Source organism: Eucalyptus grandis, chromosome 1 (assembly GCF_016545825.1).
Source record: "Eucalyptus grandis isolate ANBG69807.140 chromosome 1, ASM1654582v1, whole genome shotgun sequence".
NCBI lineage: Eukaryota > Viridiplantae > Streptophyta > Magnoliopsida > Myrtales > Myrtaceae > Eucalyptus > Eucalyptus grandis.
Window position 1 is genome coordinate 28,381,611 of NC_052612.1, and position 17,764 is coordinate 28,399,374.

Genomic DNA, 17,764 nt, shown 5'->3' on the forward strand with positions numbered 1-17,764 from the left:
ACACTAAAAGGAAAATATGAACCACTAACCCAACGTAAATAAATCAATAGCTGTTTTCTGATAAAGAGTTCGTATTGACAATTACTAATTTGCTTGATTTGATATCAGATATAATCAAAAAGTACTGTGTCATGCTAATATCTCCATGTCAAGACACGCGGCTAAACTTTAACGTGGCGCGACAATAATAGTATGCGGCGCAACATTGCAATTTATGTGCACGTGTGTCCTGCTGCTTGGTGCAACCTCAAGAGTTTATACCCAGATTTATTACGATTTATTGAGTGTGAAAATCTTTTATATGTGCCCCTTGGTATCGAGACGCTAACAATAGTACCTTGTGGAGATGGAGGATCCAAATTCGTACATTCGACGTCCATATCTTATTTCAACTGCTTCAATTGGAGTCAACTTCTGTACTTGCAACTCTTCCCCTTTTCATTTAACGAATTGCAGCGATACATGATGTTTCTTGAGAAGCATGACCTAGAATAGGTCAATGGCGCATGCCCGGCATTGATTTGTACCTAAGATATCCTACACTTCTTTTTCGTAGTTAAAAGCAGCAGTTATAGTTTGCTTTTGGTATTCATAAGATGATTTACTTTCACTTGGATGAATTACTGCAACCTCGTGTACGCCTGATCCTTGCACCATCGAGATACAAACAGCCCGTGTTTGAACTATCCGAGGTCACCTGGGTGTCTTGCAGGTCAGGAGATTCACTTATTCAAGCCGGCTATCTTTTATGAAAACAACTAAAATACTCCAAATTGTTACAAAAGATATAATAACATAAAAGCTGTGTTGCTCACGCACATCACAACAGAATTACACAGGAAACGTTATAGCGAGGAGTCGCCATTATTCATCTCAAACAATACCCGCCGAGATTGGAGGACGCCCTTGAACCACTTTAATCTTATATACTAAACGCCCAAGAGCTAAGACACTTAAAAGATCGCGACCACAGTTGCTTCCTGCATGCACGTCGCACCGATGCCGAATCTCAATCCATGAAAATTGGCGGGAGCAGGGGCGGAGGAGACGAGCTTTGCCGGCCACTGGGTCCAGAAGGAGGAACTGATCCTTTGGGAAGTACACTGAAATGAAAGGACGTTCCTTCGGATTTGACGAGACTCCGGAGTTTCCCTGGGACGAGCAGTCTCGCCTTAGTAGCAGGGAAGAAAGTCAGGCCCAACGGCAAAACCATCAGCAAGATCATCCACGAGCATTTTGCACCACCACTCTTCATTGTTCTTTCCCTCTCTAACTCAAATGTATAATATCTCTTGCAGAGGAAACAATTTTTATGGGTGGACTAATAGAAGTTGTCTTATAGAATTAAAATTTAACTTTCTTTTTAAATAGTAGCCAAAAAAAAAAAAAGGGCCTGCACAGATGCGCGTGTGCATAACGGAAAAGTGGTATCATTTGTGTTATTTTAGGAAAACAAGTTTTGAGGTTGGAAGATGCTTTGGATTTGCTATAATACGTTTATGCATATAATCGCTGTCATGTCAATTTAATAAGGAGTTGACATAGGGAAAAAAAAAATGGAACTGAGAAAGAGCTGGACATAATGTTAAAAGAATGGAGGGTCCTTTTAATAGTATATGATTCACTCCTAGTCGATAGTACTTTATATATATATAGCATGTAACCACGTGTTACAAATTCATAATCTAACATTTAATATTATTGAAGTATCTCACATCGCTTGTTTATGAGATTTATATGTTTATTATATACATGTGGTCTTTCTCCACTTATTGGTTTAAGCTTTAGAATTGGATATTCTAAGAAAATATTCAAAACCAGATTCCGAACAATCAAAAAATTATGGTACTCAAATGATTGGTTAAAAATTATGGCACCAAAGTGAACGCTGCATAAACATGATGGCACGTGTGGTGGCTTTTTTCCACAAATGTATGCACATCGAATTACTCAAAAAGATTTTAGACATTGGTTTCCAAATAGTCCAACACCACCATTATTTGGCTCGTGAAGTGATTTCTTATGACTCGAATTTTGAATAAAATTCCTCCAAAACGGACAGAAGATCCAAGTACTTTATGAAGAAAGAAAATGAAGTATCATCTTGTGAAAGTTGAAAAACCCTAAAAATCTAGAAACCATAGTCCGAGGGAATTAAGCAAGAAAGAAGCACATATACACTATGCATGTCTACGTCCGCCTTATCATTTTGCTTCCAAAGCGAGTAACGAACACTTTCATTTCGATTTTGTACATCGTGTTTTGAGGTGTCAAACTTTTGCTATGATGACTTGATAGCAATATGTGTGTCATAAATTAAGGTGCTGATCGGGAATGTGAGTGGACTTTACTACATATACACGACACTGATTCTTGAGTGATCGATGTGTCGGCCTATCCCAAAATTGGCCGTTAAATTGATTTGTACAGCCTATGTGACGAGGCATTCCGAAAGGTTGCTAGACGAAAAGGTAACATGACACACACCCTCTGGGACAATGTCAAAAACCTATGGACACCCATATCGTGCCGTTTCCAAACGAGCACGCTTTCTTTTTCCCCTTCGCCATGTAATACACACGTTTCTTCGTCATATAATGCCAGTGCGCTCCCTCCCTTTTCCTCCAAGAGCTCGACCCACCAACTTCATTACGTCGGTGATTGTAGATATGAAGAGAGGTTCTGTTTCGTTGCAGATGAGGTGTGTGACACAGTGACAGTACGTTCAGGTGCCAGATCTCTAGGGTTTCACGTACCACTTTCTCCTTCCCTTCCCCAACGCATGACGCTCGTGAAGAAGATTGCGTCGCTCAATCTCCCAGTAGGTTCCTCACTAAGCCGAAACATCCATAACGGAAGAATGATGTCCGTTATGGTCTCTTCTCGTGTCGAAGTGTGCGGTGTGCGGTGTGCGAAAGGGCTTCGGAAGAGGAGGATGAGTACGAAATCTGGTGCAAATGTTCGTAAATGTCGCTCAATCACAAGTTCTCAGTGTTCGTTTTAGGTAACCAACTTTTCTTTGAGCCGCTTCCCAAAATTCATTTAAGCGATTTCGAATTCCTACAGTGTTTTTCTTTTATATAATGTATCGGCTATGGTTTAAGCCATCTACCAACATTTACTTTATCAACTTTGGATTAGCGATCTGTCCGACAACTTACAAACCTTTCTAGAAGTTGGCGACTCTTAATAAACGAAAGAAAATCCCGTAGCCAACTCCTCAGAGTGGCAATTGGCACGTCAATGGAGGCCAGTAATGGACTCGATGGAGGTGGCGGCTGAGAGCGACGCAGCAGGGTCCCCCAGGAGGGCACCGCAGACATGGGCAGAGGCAGAGGAAAGAGCAGGACAGGGAGAGAGTGGTGGAACAACGAGAGGGGCTAGAACTTGCATCAAGTGGCGGACACAACGTGCGAAATAATCTTCCTCACTACCACGCTCACATGCACTTCTGGCATTACTATCTATTGCTGAAAATCTTGATTCTTCGAAAGAAAGTCAAACTCTATTCAATAAACGGCAGATGATCAAGTGAGTAGGATTCCGTTTATTTTCAGCTTGTGGCCCATATCTGTATGTAATAATCCACATAATCATTCAAGTTCTAGGAAAGAAAAAAAAAAAACAATTGGTGGCAAGTGTGCCAGTAAATAGTGTATTTCATGTTCGCACTCCCGATTACAGCAGAAATGGCAAAGCCCAAGCTGCACGGTAGCAAAAAAGGCCACTTCAATGTAGCCGAAAGAAAAAGAAAGCGGCAGTGTTCTAAACAATGAAGTCGGGGGTAAATAAGGCCACTTGAATCCACCGGACAATCCTAACAAGCTTTAGTCCTGCAAGAGTGAGGAAACTGAAAGTGATTTACAAGACTAACCGTTGAGGCTCTTCATTTCCATATAGGGATCGTGGAGCGCTGTCCTCACAAACCCTAAGAAGGGAGTCAGATTAATACATACTGAACATGATGAAAGGCTGAAAGTTTCAAGAGAAATTCATGTTGTAGCAAGAGGGATTGCAGGGATAAGGACAGTCAATTTGCTTCACTGCTCTCCTGTTGAAGTACCAGTCTCCCACTGACTCTGCAATTGTCTGCATAAAACAAGGAAATAGGCGCCATTGAGCCACTGAAGAGGAATAGGGGGATACCAGGTTTAGCAAACATTAGCTGCACCTAAACTATCACATTCACTCACTGATTTCTTGATGAAAAAGGAACCCATAATCAAATGACCATGACATAATTCGTGCCAGTGAGGTTGCATGTTGGCATCAGTGCTTACAATGTAAGTTCCTGTTGAACTCAGATTATGATTAAACTTCATATACCTTATTGTCAATTCTTGGGGAATTAGGTGAGTGCCAAGTCTCGCCAATCCATGTTTGGCAATGAATAAAGCAAGAATTGATGAACATCCCCCCTTCCTTGCTTTTCTGGAACTCACTAATTGCCCTCAGCAATGAATCACGGAAACCTGTTTGACATAACCATGTTATGCTGCAAAGTTTGAAGAAAATCACATTTACTGATCTCGAAATATTTTTTTTACATTTCTTGCCATTGCTTCATTCATTAAAAATTTGTTCATCAAAATAACTTCAGGAGTCTAGATAAGCTACTGAACATGTTCCTAATTTATGAAGTGACCAGTACCAGCTTTGTTCCCTCCATTAACATTATTAGGTTTCAGACATCTGCTTAATCCCACCTTGCCTAGATATGGGTCATTGCGTGATAGATAAAGTCTTGCACAACTTTAAACTAGCAATTACTGTTTTAACTTTTGAAGCCATGTAGGTGCAGGCGAACCACCACTAAAGTGGACAATATAGTGCTGACATTAGTCTTTCATTTAGATATTTCTCTATGTTATGTAACTTTTTCTATCCAACACATATCTCATTCATAAATACAAATGAATAAAGTAAAACGGTGCTCCTTTTATAAGAATATAATAGACTACGGCTTGCATGACATTTTTACATAATAATGCATGACATTTCGAAATAGAGAATTCATCATCCACATATTTGTTCTAATTGAATGGTATAAGCTGGAGTATCAATTAAAAATAACTCTATGTAAAGCTTGCACATGAAAATGAGCCATGTGGCGCAACCACCTGCTAGCAATACCCACTTCTATAGATGGACAGATATATAGATACAGACATCTATATCAAGTTGAATGATGCAGCTGGTTATTCCAGGTGATAATCATGGCACACCAATAAAAGGCTGGGTTCCTAAATGTGCACACATCCACAGTTATTCTAGATGTAAACTATGTCGATAAATGTTCATTTATTTTATCAATTGCTTGCTCGCTTCTGGCAATCTGTGCCTGTTGACAAAATGCAAAGATGAGAAGCCGCATATCCCAGTTCAACAACACCAGTAATACAATTCCTATTGCCCTTGTGCCAAGACATTGCACTGACAAAGTTTTCTGGCATATGTTGTTCAAAAAATTTATGGAAGAGTGTGAACCAATCAATCTTAGAGATCTGCATTGGCCTACTAAAGCCCATCCTTCTTTGGCTGGTAAGACAAATTTGGTGACAAAATAAAAAATACCTTGTAGCGTTTTAAGCTGGCTAGGAGTGCAAGCTTGAATATTTAGTCTGCATTTTTTCCAGCTTTCACTTGGATCTGAGCCAATTGGTACCAGGACATTTTGAATCTGGAAATCATTCTAATTATCTTAGTCATACTTGCTCAGAATGATGAAGATTTTCCAACGGGAAAAGGAAAAGGATGCGATGATCAGAGTACTGGAAAATAACTTACCTGCCAAAAGTCATAAGCAGGATTGACAAGAAAAACTGGGGTCCTTATGTTTTTTATTATCTCCTCAGGGAAGAAACACTAACATTGCAATTTGCAGATTTCAACAATAGCAGCCAAAGGAGATTATATCAGATGACTTAAGCCAAACAGCATGCAAACACAGAGAAAAGTGATGAAGGACCTACATCAGATGGTTCCTTGCTAGCAACACAGTCCTTGTTTAAACTTTCTTGTACACCCTGAAAGTAACAGCATAAAGAGAAAGAGAGCCGTCATTGGCTAACAGTTTTGAAGAAACATACATTGGTAGCATAGTCATCAACTTTCTCCTGAAGTAGTGGACTATCCATATTTGAAGACCTCAAAAGGAAATGGGAGATGAGGGAAGGAGGGAGCAAGGAGAACATAAAAAACCTTAACTTATCGAAACATCTCCACTAACCTAAAGCAATAGTTGTTTATCAAAGAACCATACTAAAAATATTACAAAAACAAGGTTGACTTGGTCACAGAACCAATAATCTCATGACTTGTTAAAAAATACTCCTGGAATCGCATTGCACATAATCCAACTCTTATGAGAAAATAGTAACGTGCGATATGTTAAATTGTGCTTGTAATATAAGTGAAATTGTTTCACTCTAACTAATTTGCACAAGTTAGGGTTACATTTGTTTAAGCACAACCTGAAGTTGGACAACATCGTGATAGAAAGACCTCATAGTGTCATTCCCACTGATATCTTTCCTGAAAAAGCAAAAGTAGACTTCCATTATACACCAGATAGGCACAACCAGTAAATGACAATGCATAGAGCCAGTGAAAAAATTAAAAGAAGCAAATAGTATGTCTGGACTATCCTATTCATCATTTTTAACAAGCTTCATGTCCTTCGTTGCACGAATATTCTTTCTTTGTTAGACCAGAAGGCTCAACCAAGAAAGAATTACCGGAATAATTTCAGATTTGCCGATCAACACATGTCTGCAAAAAATTCTCTTTATGTGCTTTTTCCCAAGATTTCAAAAAATCATCGAAGGGGGTACACATAGGTTGGTGTGCAGCCAGCATGGTATCATATACACATCCAATTATTGTTGGAAAAGGTATACTGATTACAATAACATACTCATTGAGGAAAAAACCTGCATCAGCAAGGCACTTGACAGTTGCATCCTTCGGAAGAAGTTCTCGGAAGTCATCGCAATGAATAAGAGTTGCTAATCCTCCAGCAGAGCATCCTGTAAGGAAAGCCTGTATCAAAAGCAAAATGACAATTATATTTGTGCCAGCAAAAGGGGTACATGCGTCACTGCTTTTGAAGGGTCCACCAAGGAAAGGAAGAAGTTCCCTCACATAACCCTACTCTAAACAGAACCTATCTTTTACCATGTAAATATGTGAATTTCCCTAAAGCTCACAATCACCCAACCAAATTTACTGCAGAGACTCATTATCAAATTCACCACAATCCTTAATTTCAATAAGAGACTATACTGGGAAAACCAATTTTATTTGCAAACTGAATGGGACTGAACAAAGGGTTCACTAATTATCCCACTTATCCCTACAAAAGCAGTGGATAAGCAAGACAATATTATAAACCATATCACAGACCCATGACTTTATTAAGCAATCATAGTTAGTTGCCTGCCAAACCCTTAAAACCTAGCCAGACAAGGATGATTCCTGTTGAAGTAGAGAGCTACCTGGCGTGCCGTTGACAAGCCTGCTGATAATAATTCATCCATGAGTGCTTTCCAAATGAGCTGACCTCTAAAGAAGATTCTTCCTTCCTTGTCCTATTCAAGTGACGTATTTAGTTACTCTCCAGATATCTTTACTTTTACATTGGTAACCACAAGTACAAGACCATACTCCAGATGACCAGTTATTATCTCCAAGATCAAAGTCACACCATCCGAATAAATTACCAGCACCGACCTTTGGTTCACTTTGAGGATGACCAGAAAAGGACGCACCATCACAGTACCTTATCTTGACTTTGTTCCAGTTAAAAAATTCTGAAAAATACCCAGAAGGCCTATATTAAAAACTATGAGATATCAATATCAACTGTATAAAAGTCAGAAATCCAAAGGAAATAACTAAAAGCATTTGATTTATTATTTAGTGCATCTCCTTGACAAAGTGCTCAATATGTTAGAAATAAAGATTTTAGGGGAAAGGGAGTTTAAGAACTGAGTCAGCAGCCAACATCCAAGCATGACTCAGGGTGCTATATTCCTGTTATTACAGAACTATGCCGTGGAAGATTGCTATACAGAGGGAAACAGGTAGATGCATTGAGAAGTGTAAAAATTGGCTCTTGTAGGCCAGTAACTGATTAGCATTCGCTTTATTACAGGTTGTAAGCATAAGTTCAAAAGGGGAAAAAAAATTAAGATAATTTATTTCTATTCATAAGCACACCCCTTTGACAGCCAGCGATGGTGACTTTTCATGGGTAAATTTCAATTTGCGTCCTCATATAGAAGCAAGTTCAGAATAAAAACCACAGAGCAGGAGAATACAAAAGACAAAGCGAAGTAGCATTATCTAAGAAGAGAGAGGAATATCCCACTGAAATCTATAGGCCCTAGCAGGGAAGTGCTTTTCAGATTTGATAGTATAAAGGTAAAGTAGTCCTTAGGTTAGAGTATAAGGGTAAAGTAGTCCTCAATAACTTTTGGATTTATTTTGTGTATATATTGACCATTATTGAAAAATACAATACACTTTTCTCTCACATGATATTAGAGCCTAGGGCTTTGTTGTGTGTCCCTTTCTCACGCCTCCTCACACGTAACTCTTCCTCACAAAACTTCTCTAACATTACTCACTCACACTTGGATCCTAACAATCTCCCCTTCACGTGTGAAATCAGTATTATACTTACTCCCCCTTAATTCAACTATCCTTTTGCATTAACTTATGGGCTTACATTACGACACCACAACGCCCACCTACCCAAAACCACAACCATCCACTCTGATACTATTTGTTGGGAGCGCACAGCAAAATATAAAGCCATGGCACAAGTGACGTGTGAATTACATTTTATGGGATGGCATTTCATTTTCTACTTTGTTTTCAAATGAGTCGCCATTCATCTTACCACCTTGAATTTTCGGTTGCATTTGTTTAATTCATGATCATTGACCTGAATTATCAAAATTTGATCCAAGGTCAAGTGTATGTTTATGGATTACTTTCATACTCAAAAGGGATAATCACTATTATTCTTCATCATTCAGAAAATACTTTATCACTGCTTATAACTGCTCATATCTCAATTTTTGAATCCACTCCTTATCGTAATGTTTTAATTACTATGTCTGAATTGGATGAAGACTTATATGTGACCACCATTCGAAAGACTGCTCCAACTGTTTCACCAATATCTCCACAGGAACCACCTTCTCTCCAGGCTTATACTCAACATTCTTGATAGCTCCCCCCCCCACTCTTTTCTTCTCGTCACCACCACATCATCTTTTGATCCACATTCGCCATTAGACCATTCTCTTATATTTGACCTTGATCTTCACATTGCTCATCACAAAGGTACACGTGCTTATACTCAACATTCTATTGCAAATTTTATCTTCTACTCTTATGTGTCTTCTTCTTTTCAGTCCATTTTATCTATTGTTAAACAACATCCTGTCCTTAAGTCCGTAGTTGAAGCATTACGAAGTTCTAATTAGAGGACAGCTATGGAAGAAGAATTAAAGGCTCTTGAAATTAATCAAACTTAGGATTTGGTACCTCTTCCTTTAGGCAAAACTGCTATTCGTTGTCGATAGATGTATGCTGTGAAAGTCAATCCTAATGGTTCTCTTGCTCGTTTAAAAGGAAGACTTGTTGCCAAAGGGCATGCCCAATTGTATGGAGTTGACTATTTGGACACTTTTTCTCCTGTTGCCAAATTTACTTATGTTCAAATTTTGATCTCTCTTACTGCCATAAATAGCTAGCTCTCATTTTAGGTTGGTGTTAAGAATGCTTTCTTGCATGGTATCCTTAAGGAGGAAGTTTATCTGGAGCAATTTCCGGGATTTATAGATAAGGGAGAGTCCAGGGGACTGGTTTGCAAATTAAAAAAATATTTATATAATTTAAAGAAATTCCCACGGGTGTGGTTTGGAAGATTTTCTATATCCATACTTTCTTTTGAACTGCCAAGATGTGAAGATGATCACTCTTTTTTCTATAAATAGTTAGGGAGAGGCAAACTATTCTTGATTATGTATGTTGACAATATTATCATCATGGGAGATGACTTGATTGACATAACTAAGCTAAAGATCTATCTTCAGCACCAATTTCAAATTAAAGACTTATGAAAATTGAAGTATATCCTAAGAATTGAAATTGCATGGTCAAAGAAATGTATTGTTTTGTCAGAACGAAAATATATCCTGGATTTGGTTACTGAGACAAGTATGTTGGGATTAAAGCCTCTTGATTCACCCATCAAACAAGGGGTTAAATTGGCCGCTGATGAAGGGGAAATCTTTGATAATCCCAAGAGATAAAAGACTAATAGATAAACCGAATTATCTCCCAATTACTCATCCAAATATTGCCTTTCCAATTAGTGCGGTAAGCCAGTTCATCTTTTCCCTCCATAAATCTCATTGGGACATAGTAATTCGGATATTGTGGTGCTTGAAGAAAACTCCAGGGAAAATAATTGTTTATCAAAACCACAATCATAGCAAAGTTTAAGGATTTTCTGATGTCGATTGGGCAGGCTCTCCAAATGATATAAGGTTAATCACAGGCTTTTGTAACTTGGTTGGAGGGAATCCGGTATCATGGAAGACTAAAAAACAAAGTGTTGTTGTTCGCTCCAATGCTGAGTCGGAATATAGAGTCATGGCACAAGTGACGTGTGAACTACTATAGATTCAACAGTTATTGATTGAATTAGGCTTCAAAGCTTTAACACTATGACCCTATGATGTGATAATAAAGCTGCAATGCATATAAATTCCAATCTCGTGTTTCATGAGAGAACAAAACACATCAAAGTTGATTGTCATTCTATTCGAGATAAGTTGCAAAGTGGATTAATTCTTCCCAGTCATATTCAAATCAATGAATAACTTGCAGACATTTTTACTAAACCTCTGGATAATGGGAGGATAGATTAGATTGTAACAAGCAGGGCATGAGGGTAAAGTAGTTCTTAGGAACTTTAGGGTTTATTTTATGTATACATTGAACATTATTGAATAATTCAATGCACTTTTCTCTCACAAATTAGACAGACCCTTGCAAAACCACAGATAAGAGTGCTTGAGGAAAAATTTAAATCCTTTCAGTAGGTGAGGGTATTAATGTGCCAGTTTTATCAAGCATTCTAGGTTGTAAGGAAGCTTGCTCATCAACAAAGTATCTAGGAATGCTCCAGGGATCTAGATACAACTCACACAGCATCTGTGACTCAATTATTGCATTTTGAGAAAAGGGGGTAAAAGAAGTAATATATCAAGTACATTTATTTTGAAGAAAAGTGCCCTTTCTAATCTTCCATTTTACTTCACTCTTTCTTTCTGATCCCCAATTCTTAGGCAAAAAGACTAGAGAGCATTTAGAACAAATTTCTATGGGAGATATAAAGCAACCAGTCTCTGAAGGAGGTTTTGCCATAAGATTACTGATATTTTTCAACAAAAGATCTGCTTTAAAAATGATTGCCAATGTTCATATGAAGAAAATTAGTTTTTGAAGAAGAATGCTCATTGGAATATATGGTTTGGATGATTAAGGATGAACAACTTTAAATGGGGAAGCACATGTGTTAGGGCATGGAAGCAAAAAGGCAAGTATGGGATGATGTCAAAATCACAGACTTAGTAAGAGTGGGCAATAGTGGGAGAACCTTACTATCAACTAATAGAGGGGGAGGAGATGTTCCCTTGCAAGATATGTTTCCTGACTTGCTTGTCTCAGCAAAGAATAAGTGTGCTACAGTGGCAGATTCTTGGAATGCTAGTAGGTATTGGGGGATGGTTTGGCAGATTTGACTCTTTAAGCCAGGCTCAGGACTGGGAGTGGAAAACTTCTCCAGATTCTTCAGACTGTTGTACCATATGGTGATAGAGGGGATTAACACACCCATCCTTGGTAGGAGTGTTCTAGATCCGGAAACTTCTCGATCTAATTTTACTACTTGAACCTTGTATCTACTCAGTCACATGGAACATGCTTTTCTGAAGGAAGTCAATTTGAAAGGAAAAACTCTTTCTGAAGGTCTTTTAATCTTATTGGAAGCAACCTGGGATGTATTTCAACTTCGGATATCTTCAAAAGAGAATGAGAAGTGTTGGTAAAAAGACGCTGTTTTCAAGGATGAAGATAGTGTGAATTAATATTGGATTGGAATTGGACCAGACAAATTCATACTAGAGTTTTGCAGTTCAAGGAGTAAGTAGGTTATTTTGAATACAGTGTGAGATGAGCTTTGGGATTGGAATCTTATTAATTCATGTGCAGGAAAGAAGAAAATTGTCAAGATGATCCTCTCCTTGGCTTTTGGCTCATTTTAAAAGAAATAACAAAGAGGGGATTTCAAGAAGAAGAATCCTCTTGATTTACCCTTAAGAGATAAGTGGCTATCCAGTCTCCACTTTTGGTGGTGGGAAAGTTCAATTTTCTAAATATAGCCTATTGGAAAAGATTGAAAAAGTTTTCAGTTTATAAATATCGTAAACACTATGCTTCATTTTATATAGCTGAATTTTCTTCTTGCGAAAGGATATGAAGGGCACAAATTTTTTGTTGAAAAAACATGTTTCAGCCAGTTTGAGCGCAAACTGTTCCCTGCATGAATTATACCAATAGACTCTGTTTAAGATGAGAGAAAGAACTTTTGACCAAGATGATTTGTTCTTAAGATAAAGAAAGACATCATTTCTTCAGTGCATAAACTTAATATCTTACCATAATTGGCATTTAAAAATAAATCTGGAATCTGGATTTAGTAAGAGCATGAGGAATGAGTTGGTTAGTAAAACACAACCATTTTATGCATTTCAGTGTAGAATGATCAGGTCTAGATAAAGGTGAGCATGCAGTTTAGCCTGATCTGACTTCTTTTGAAACACAATATTATTTTATACAGACTAACTACAGGTAGAATTTAGTCAAACTTAATAGAAAAAGAGTATGAATAGAAACAGACCAAGAGTAAGATGTTTAGGTGATTAAAACTGAAAATACAGGAACTTAAAGGAAAAAAAAGAAAAAAACTGCTTTGCAGCAGAAAACATTTGTATCAGAAGAAAAGGGTACTGTCACCTTAAGCAGGTCAAATGTCATGATTCATTTTTAATAAAAAAAAACTTGCGTGGACAACTTCATAAATGTGACTTTAAGAGCATCTATTAGAAGATTTTCCTCTGTAAAGTATGCTTATAATTATAGATGTATGAACTCAGAAGCATAAGAAAGCTACGACATTCCTATTTTTCCAATATATTCACCTAAACTATTAATTACCATCGATTTAGCAAGCAAAATGTCCATACACTGTGTAGAAACTGCTTCCTACACTTACATAGGCCTAGTATTGGTTTTTAATTTTCTAACAAGCAGTATAAAAGACAGCCATCTAAAGAGCACCAAAAAGGCTTAGATGCAGCTTATCATTATAGACACATGAACTAAGAAGCATCAGAAAGCTACAACATTCCTACTATTCCACTATATTCACCTAAACTAGTAATTACCATCGATCTAGAAAGCATAATGGTAATGCACTATGTACAAACTGATTCTTACACTTACATAGGCTTTTACTTTTCTAACTTAAGCAGTACAAAAGAATGCCATCTTAAGAGCACCAAAAAGATTTAGATGCAGCTTACCAATTACCTGGATTTTGTGAAGGTTCGCTGCTTAAAATTCCAGCAAAGGAAACTTGCTGCTCCATATACGCTGAAGAACCTAGTTTAGTTTTTGCCCGTGATGAGCATGATGAGATGCTAGAGCACCAACCCCCGCCCTGTCATCAAGCTCAAAAGGAAAAAGAAAATTGGTAAACAATAAATATCTGAAGAATCATGTTACCACCATAATATCTAAAAGTCTTCTAGTCAGCAATTTTCCAAATAACATCTATCACATAATTCTTCAATGTAATCCCACAGTATGCGGTTGAAAATTTTCAAGCACAATAGTCTGGAAGTCTAGGTTGGCAAAACCACTCTTATTTAGGGTTCTAAATGCAAAGTCCAAGTAGTTCAAGAGTAGAACGGAATTTCTTCCCTTATCCACCTTCTCTTTTGCAACAGATAGAGAAGTAGAAAAGGAAAGCCAGTTTGATAGTAATTTAAACAAAACCACCCAGTAATGTAGATCGTAGGTGTTTACACCTGTATTGTTCTCACCAACCTCAGAAAACTTTAGTGCTCTTCACAAGGAATGCAATTGCATGATGGAGGAACATCTAAGAGCAAATACAAAATGGACCTTGTCTTAATCAGCATGTGCATAGAGGGCAAAGAACAAACATGTAACATTACAGAGAATCTCAGATCCGCCTCAAATCAGGTCCCAATGAAGCGCATTATTATCACTATATTACGCATTTTTAATTATTATTACAAAAAATTGCAGTGTAACTAAAGAAACTTGAAGTCATGCTCATATGGTAAGTACATGGGGGTTTCATATTCCCTAGTTATTATTATACCTACGTATACCAACCATACTATTCTAACAACCAAGCAAAACACATCTTATCTCATTTAAATAATTGTCTGAGAACATTAAGAGCCACCCTCTTGCAGGCATCAAGAGGGCAATACACTCTTCCATCATACGTATGAGATACATCAAATTATTCCTCTGCTGCACCACTTTTCTCTGATTTTGGCAAAAGTTGTTTGGAAAACCAAAAGACTATGTATGATTCCACTCATGACTTTCTTTCCAAAATTTAAAAATAAAACAACAGTATTATAGGTTTCAGAAATTATAAAATTATATATTCATGGATTTTTCTTCTATACAGGTAAATATTTAAACATCTTGCAACCTTAAAGCTTTCAGGTGTTTTACTTTCACTAAAATTCAAATTTTAAGAGCTACAAGATTTGCAAAAGAGTAAAAAGTTAATGTCGAAGCCACCCCAAACAACAAGTTTCCTTTACAGCCATTTGAGGTCCTATGGAAACATTACTAGTATTCACAACCACAGTTAGACAAAAAAGACAGAGAGGAATAGTGTCATAAATAACAAAGTCACAAAGTGAATACCCTGGAGTGGCTGTAACAACTAATCCCTCCCCCCACATCCACTCATTAAGATCAGCTAAAGGAGGCTACATCAAAAACATGGAGCCCTTTGAAAACTAAAATGACAAATGGAGACTGCATCGTAACCCATAAATCCTCACTAGGAAGCTTGGATGACAACCAAAATTCTTCTGGAAACAGCATAGAGAACTCAAAAGGTTATGTTAAGACAATGAGTTCAATTCCATTCTCAGTGGAACTCCATGTGACCTTTTCATTTCCCTCAATGCGCATCGCATGAGGTTTATACTTATAGAAGGGGATCACTATGCTCCATCCCTTCTACATCATGGTCACAGCTTCAAACACACCCCGAATCACAAAATTATTCAACAGTCAATTCTACACATGCATTAATACAAACGTATGTGGAAAGCTTATCTTCAAAGTTCTATGTTGTTGCCATGCTCTGTTACGGAAACAGAGGACAGAATAGATCCCATAACCACCCAATCGATCCCCTCAGACCACCGTCAAGATTGGCTTTCTACACACTGCCTAACGACCATCCAATGCAAACGAAATGTCGCAACTACGACACATGACCAGGACCATTCAAGTGCTTCAAGCAATACAGAGATTGTATATTAAACCAAAAGAAGGAAAAAAAAAAATGTTCCCCTCATAAGGCGGTGCTCGAAAGGCGATGTTCCGACAGCCAAAATAAGAACTTTGAGGTTACCCAACAAGTATTTCTCGAATTTCTGAAGTTACAGACAGATAGGATCAAAAGAGAACCTCAATGTGGATAAGCCAACTGTCGGAGCCAGACCCGAAGCCCTTCGAGAAATGGTATGCAGGTGCGCTCCCATCCAAACACACTGCAACCACAGACAAAAAAGATCGCCCAGTTTCAGCCTCAGTTCAAACTCGATTCTTCTCTTCTCCCCACTTTTCGGGGCCACGCCCGCTAAAACAACTGAAACTCCATGAACACGGGATAATGGGGAGCAGGGGCAGGAGGAATTACGCGCGCCCTTGGCACTGGCGTCGCGGAGCAAAGTCAGGCCGACCAGATCGGCGGCGTCCGGCGGCCGAGCTCCGGCACCGCGACCGCGGCGGGGGTCGTCGGAGAGGGAGGAGAGGAGGAAGAGGAAGGCGGTGACGGCGACGGCCGCGATCGCCCAGTCCCGCTTGGTCCACCTCCTCCACCACCACCATGATGCCGGAGGAGGGCGGGGCCTGGCGGGGATCGCCATCATGCTTTGCTCGCTCCCTTCGGGGATCGCGAAGTCGAGCTGGTTTGCTCTCGCCGGCGGTGAGGACCCGAAGTCAACGACGGAGTATCAGAGGAACGCCACCAACTTTGAGTTATTTTCTCTCTCTACAGTTTTCTCTTTTTTTTTCCCCAATAGTACGAGGATTCCGTTTTTTCTTTTTGTTTTTCTTTTTTTTTTTTTTTTTGGTCAGAAGGATTCCGTTTTTTCATTTGGATGCAAACACGGCTTGAGATATTAAAATAAATAATTTTAAAGACGTTTTTTTGACCAAAAAAAAAAAAAAGACGTTCTTTAAAAAATGATGGCTCGTGCCGCTTATAAAAATAAATAAATAAATAATTTTAAATTTTGAATTTTTTTTTGTAATGAAGATATTTTTATTAATTAATTATTCAAAGAGAAAAAACAATTAATTAAATAAATTTATCTCGGGATTGCATACAAATAGAGCTTAAATAATTTCATCCTTTTCAAACAAGATAAAAATCTCTTTCAATTTCTATTTTATCTATAATTAGTGTAATAAACCAGATTTTTTTTTGTGTTAGGATTTAATAGATTTTCTTTAATACGCAAAAATAGACATACCATGGAATTATTTTTGTCTTCCGCTTTTTCTATTTAGATTCCATTTATTTCTCAAAAAATAAATTATTTATAAATATTTTCTTAAAAATGACCAATTATATCATTTGAAATAATTAATAGATGAATTTTTTCATTATCAACAAAAATTCATATCTAAAATTTTTATGAGTGATGAGAATATTTTAATTTCATTAACTTTACAAGCAAAATAAATTATATTTTTAGGAAAAATATTTTTTAAATAATTTATTTTTCGAAACAAACGGATTCTTAAGTAAGATTGTTCCCTCTTGCGGTGCCTTCATTCTCATCATTTTACTTTTGTTGCGTGAGTATTTAAATGATGGAGTTGCAGGTCTAAGCAACATCGTATTATGCATTTTGTTTCTCAATTTCTTAAAAGCCAAAAAGAAATATATAATTTCTTGAAACGTCAACCATACAAACTGGCGGAAATGTCTAAGATTAACTCCCATGTATTCATCTTCCTACTATAGCTCTTCTCAATATAACTAAAGAAATCTCGCTCATCAATCTACAAAATGCAGAAGACAAAATTTCAATATGTCTGAAACGTTGTTGCTTAGTTTTCTTTATTCATAGAAATTTTCTAAAATAATAACAAAAAATGCTTTGAAAATAAATTTCAATAAGTCTGAAACGTTTGCAAACCGCAAAAGTGCGGACGCTGGCTGTCCAAGCATGTCTTCATGTGTTTTTGCATCTTCTAGCATGCTGCCATCATCTTCAGGTTCACTTTCACCTTAAATTCCAGCATGCATCGTGTTTGATTTTCGTGTTCTTGGATGTGTTCAAATCTCCGTTTTGCAGGTATCTGAAGTGGAAAGCTGGAATAA

General features: G+C 37.7%; 1 protein-coding gene across 3 annotated transcripts; it reads right to left on the reverse strand.

Moving 5' to 3' along the window:
• Positions 1-3,524: 3,524 nt before the first annotated feature.
• Positions 3,525-16,441, reverse strand: LOC104439399 (pectin acetylesterase 5). 3 transcript variants are annotated; one of them, XM_010052478.3, is made up of 13 exons: positions 16,070-16,441; positions 15,838-15,920; positions 13,675-13,804; positions 7,732-7,811; positions 7,497-7,589; positions 6,917-7,041; positions 6,474-6,534; positions 5,973-6,026; positions 5,788-5,865; positions 5,575-5,680; positions 4,327-4,472; positions 3,957-4,089; positions 3,525-3,833 (listed from the first exon to the last, which is right to left on the reverse strand). In XM_010052478.3, the coding sequence occupies exons 1-12, from the start codon at positions 16,299-16,301 to the stop codon at positions 3,982-3,984; spliced, it is 1,296 nt and encodes a 431-aa protein (XP_010050780.2). In that variant the 5' UTR covers positions 16,302-16,441; the 3' UTR covers positions 3,525-3,833; positions 3,957-3,981. The 3 variants fall into 3 exon arrangements, with proteins under 3 accessions (XP_010050780.2, XP_010050788.2, XP_010050776.2); XM_010052486.3 differs by having other exon boundaries at positions 3,953-4,089; XM_010052474.3 differs by having other exon boundaries at positions 3,525-4,089.
• Positions 16,442-17,764: the final 1,323 nt, after the last annotated feature.

Excerpts from the sequence above, each read along its gene's own strand:
- LOC104439399 (XM_010052478.3), bottom strand. The coding sequence starts at position 16,301 with ATGATGGCGATCCCCGCCAGGCCCCGCCCTCCTCCGGCATCATGGTGG. Across the intron at positions 13,805-15,837 it reads GTTGGCTTATCCACATTGAG|GGCGGGGGTTGGTGCTCTAG; the intron begins GTTCTCTTTTGA and ends GCTTGATGACAG. Across the intron at positions 6,027-6,473 it reads ACGATGTTGTCCAACTTCAG|GGTGTACAAGAAAGTTTAAA; the intron begins GTTGTGCTTAAA and ends TGTTACTTTCAG.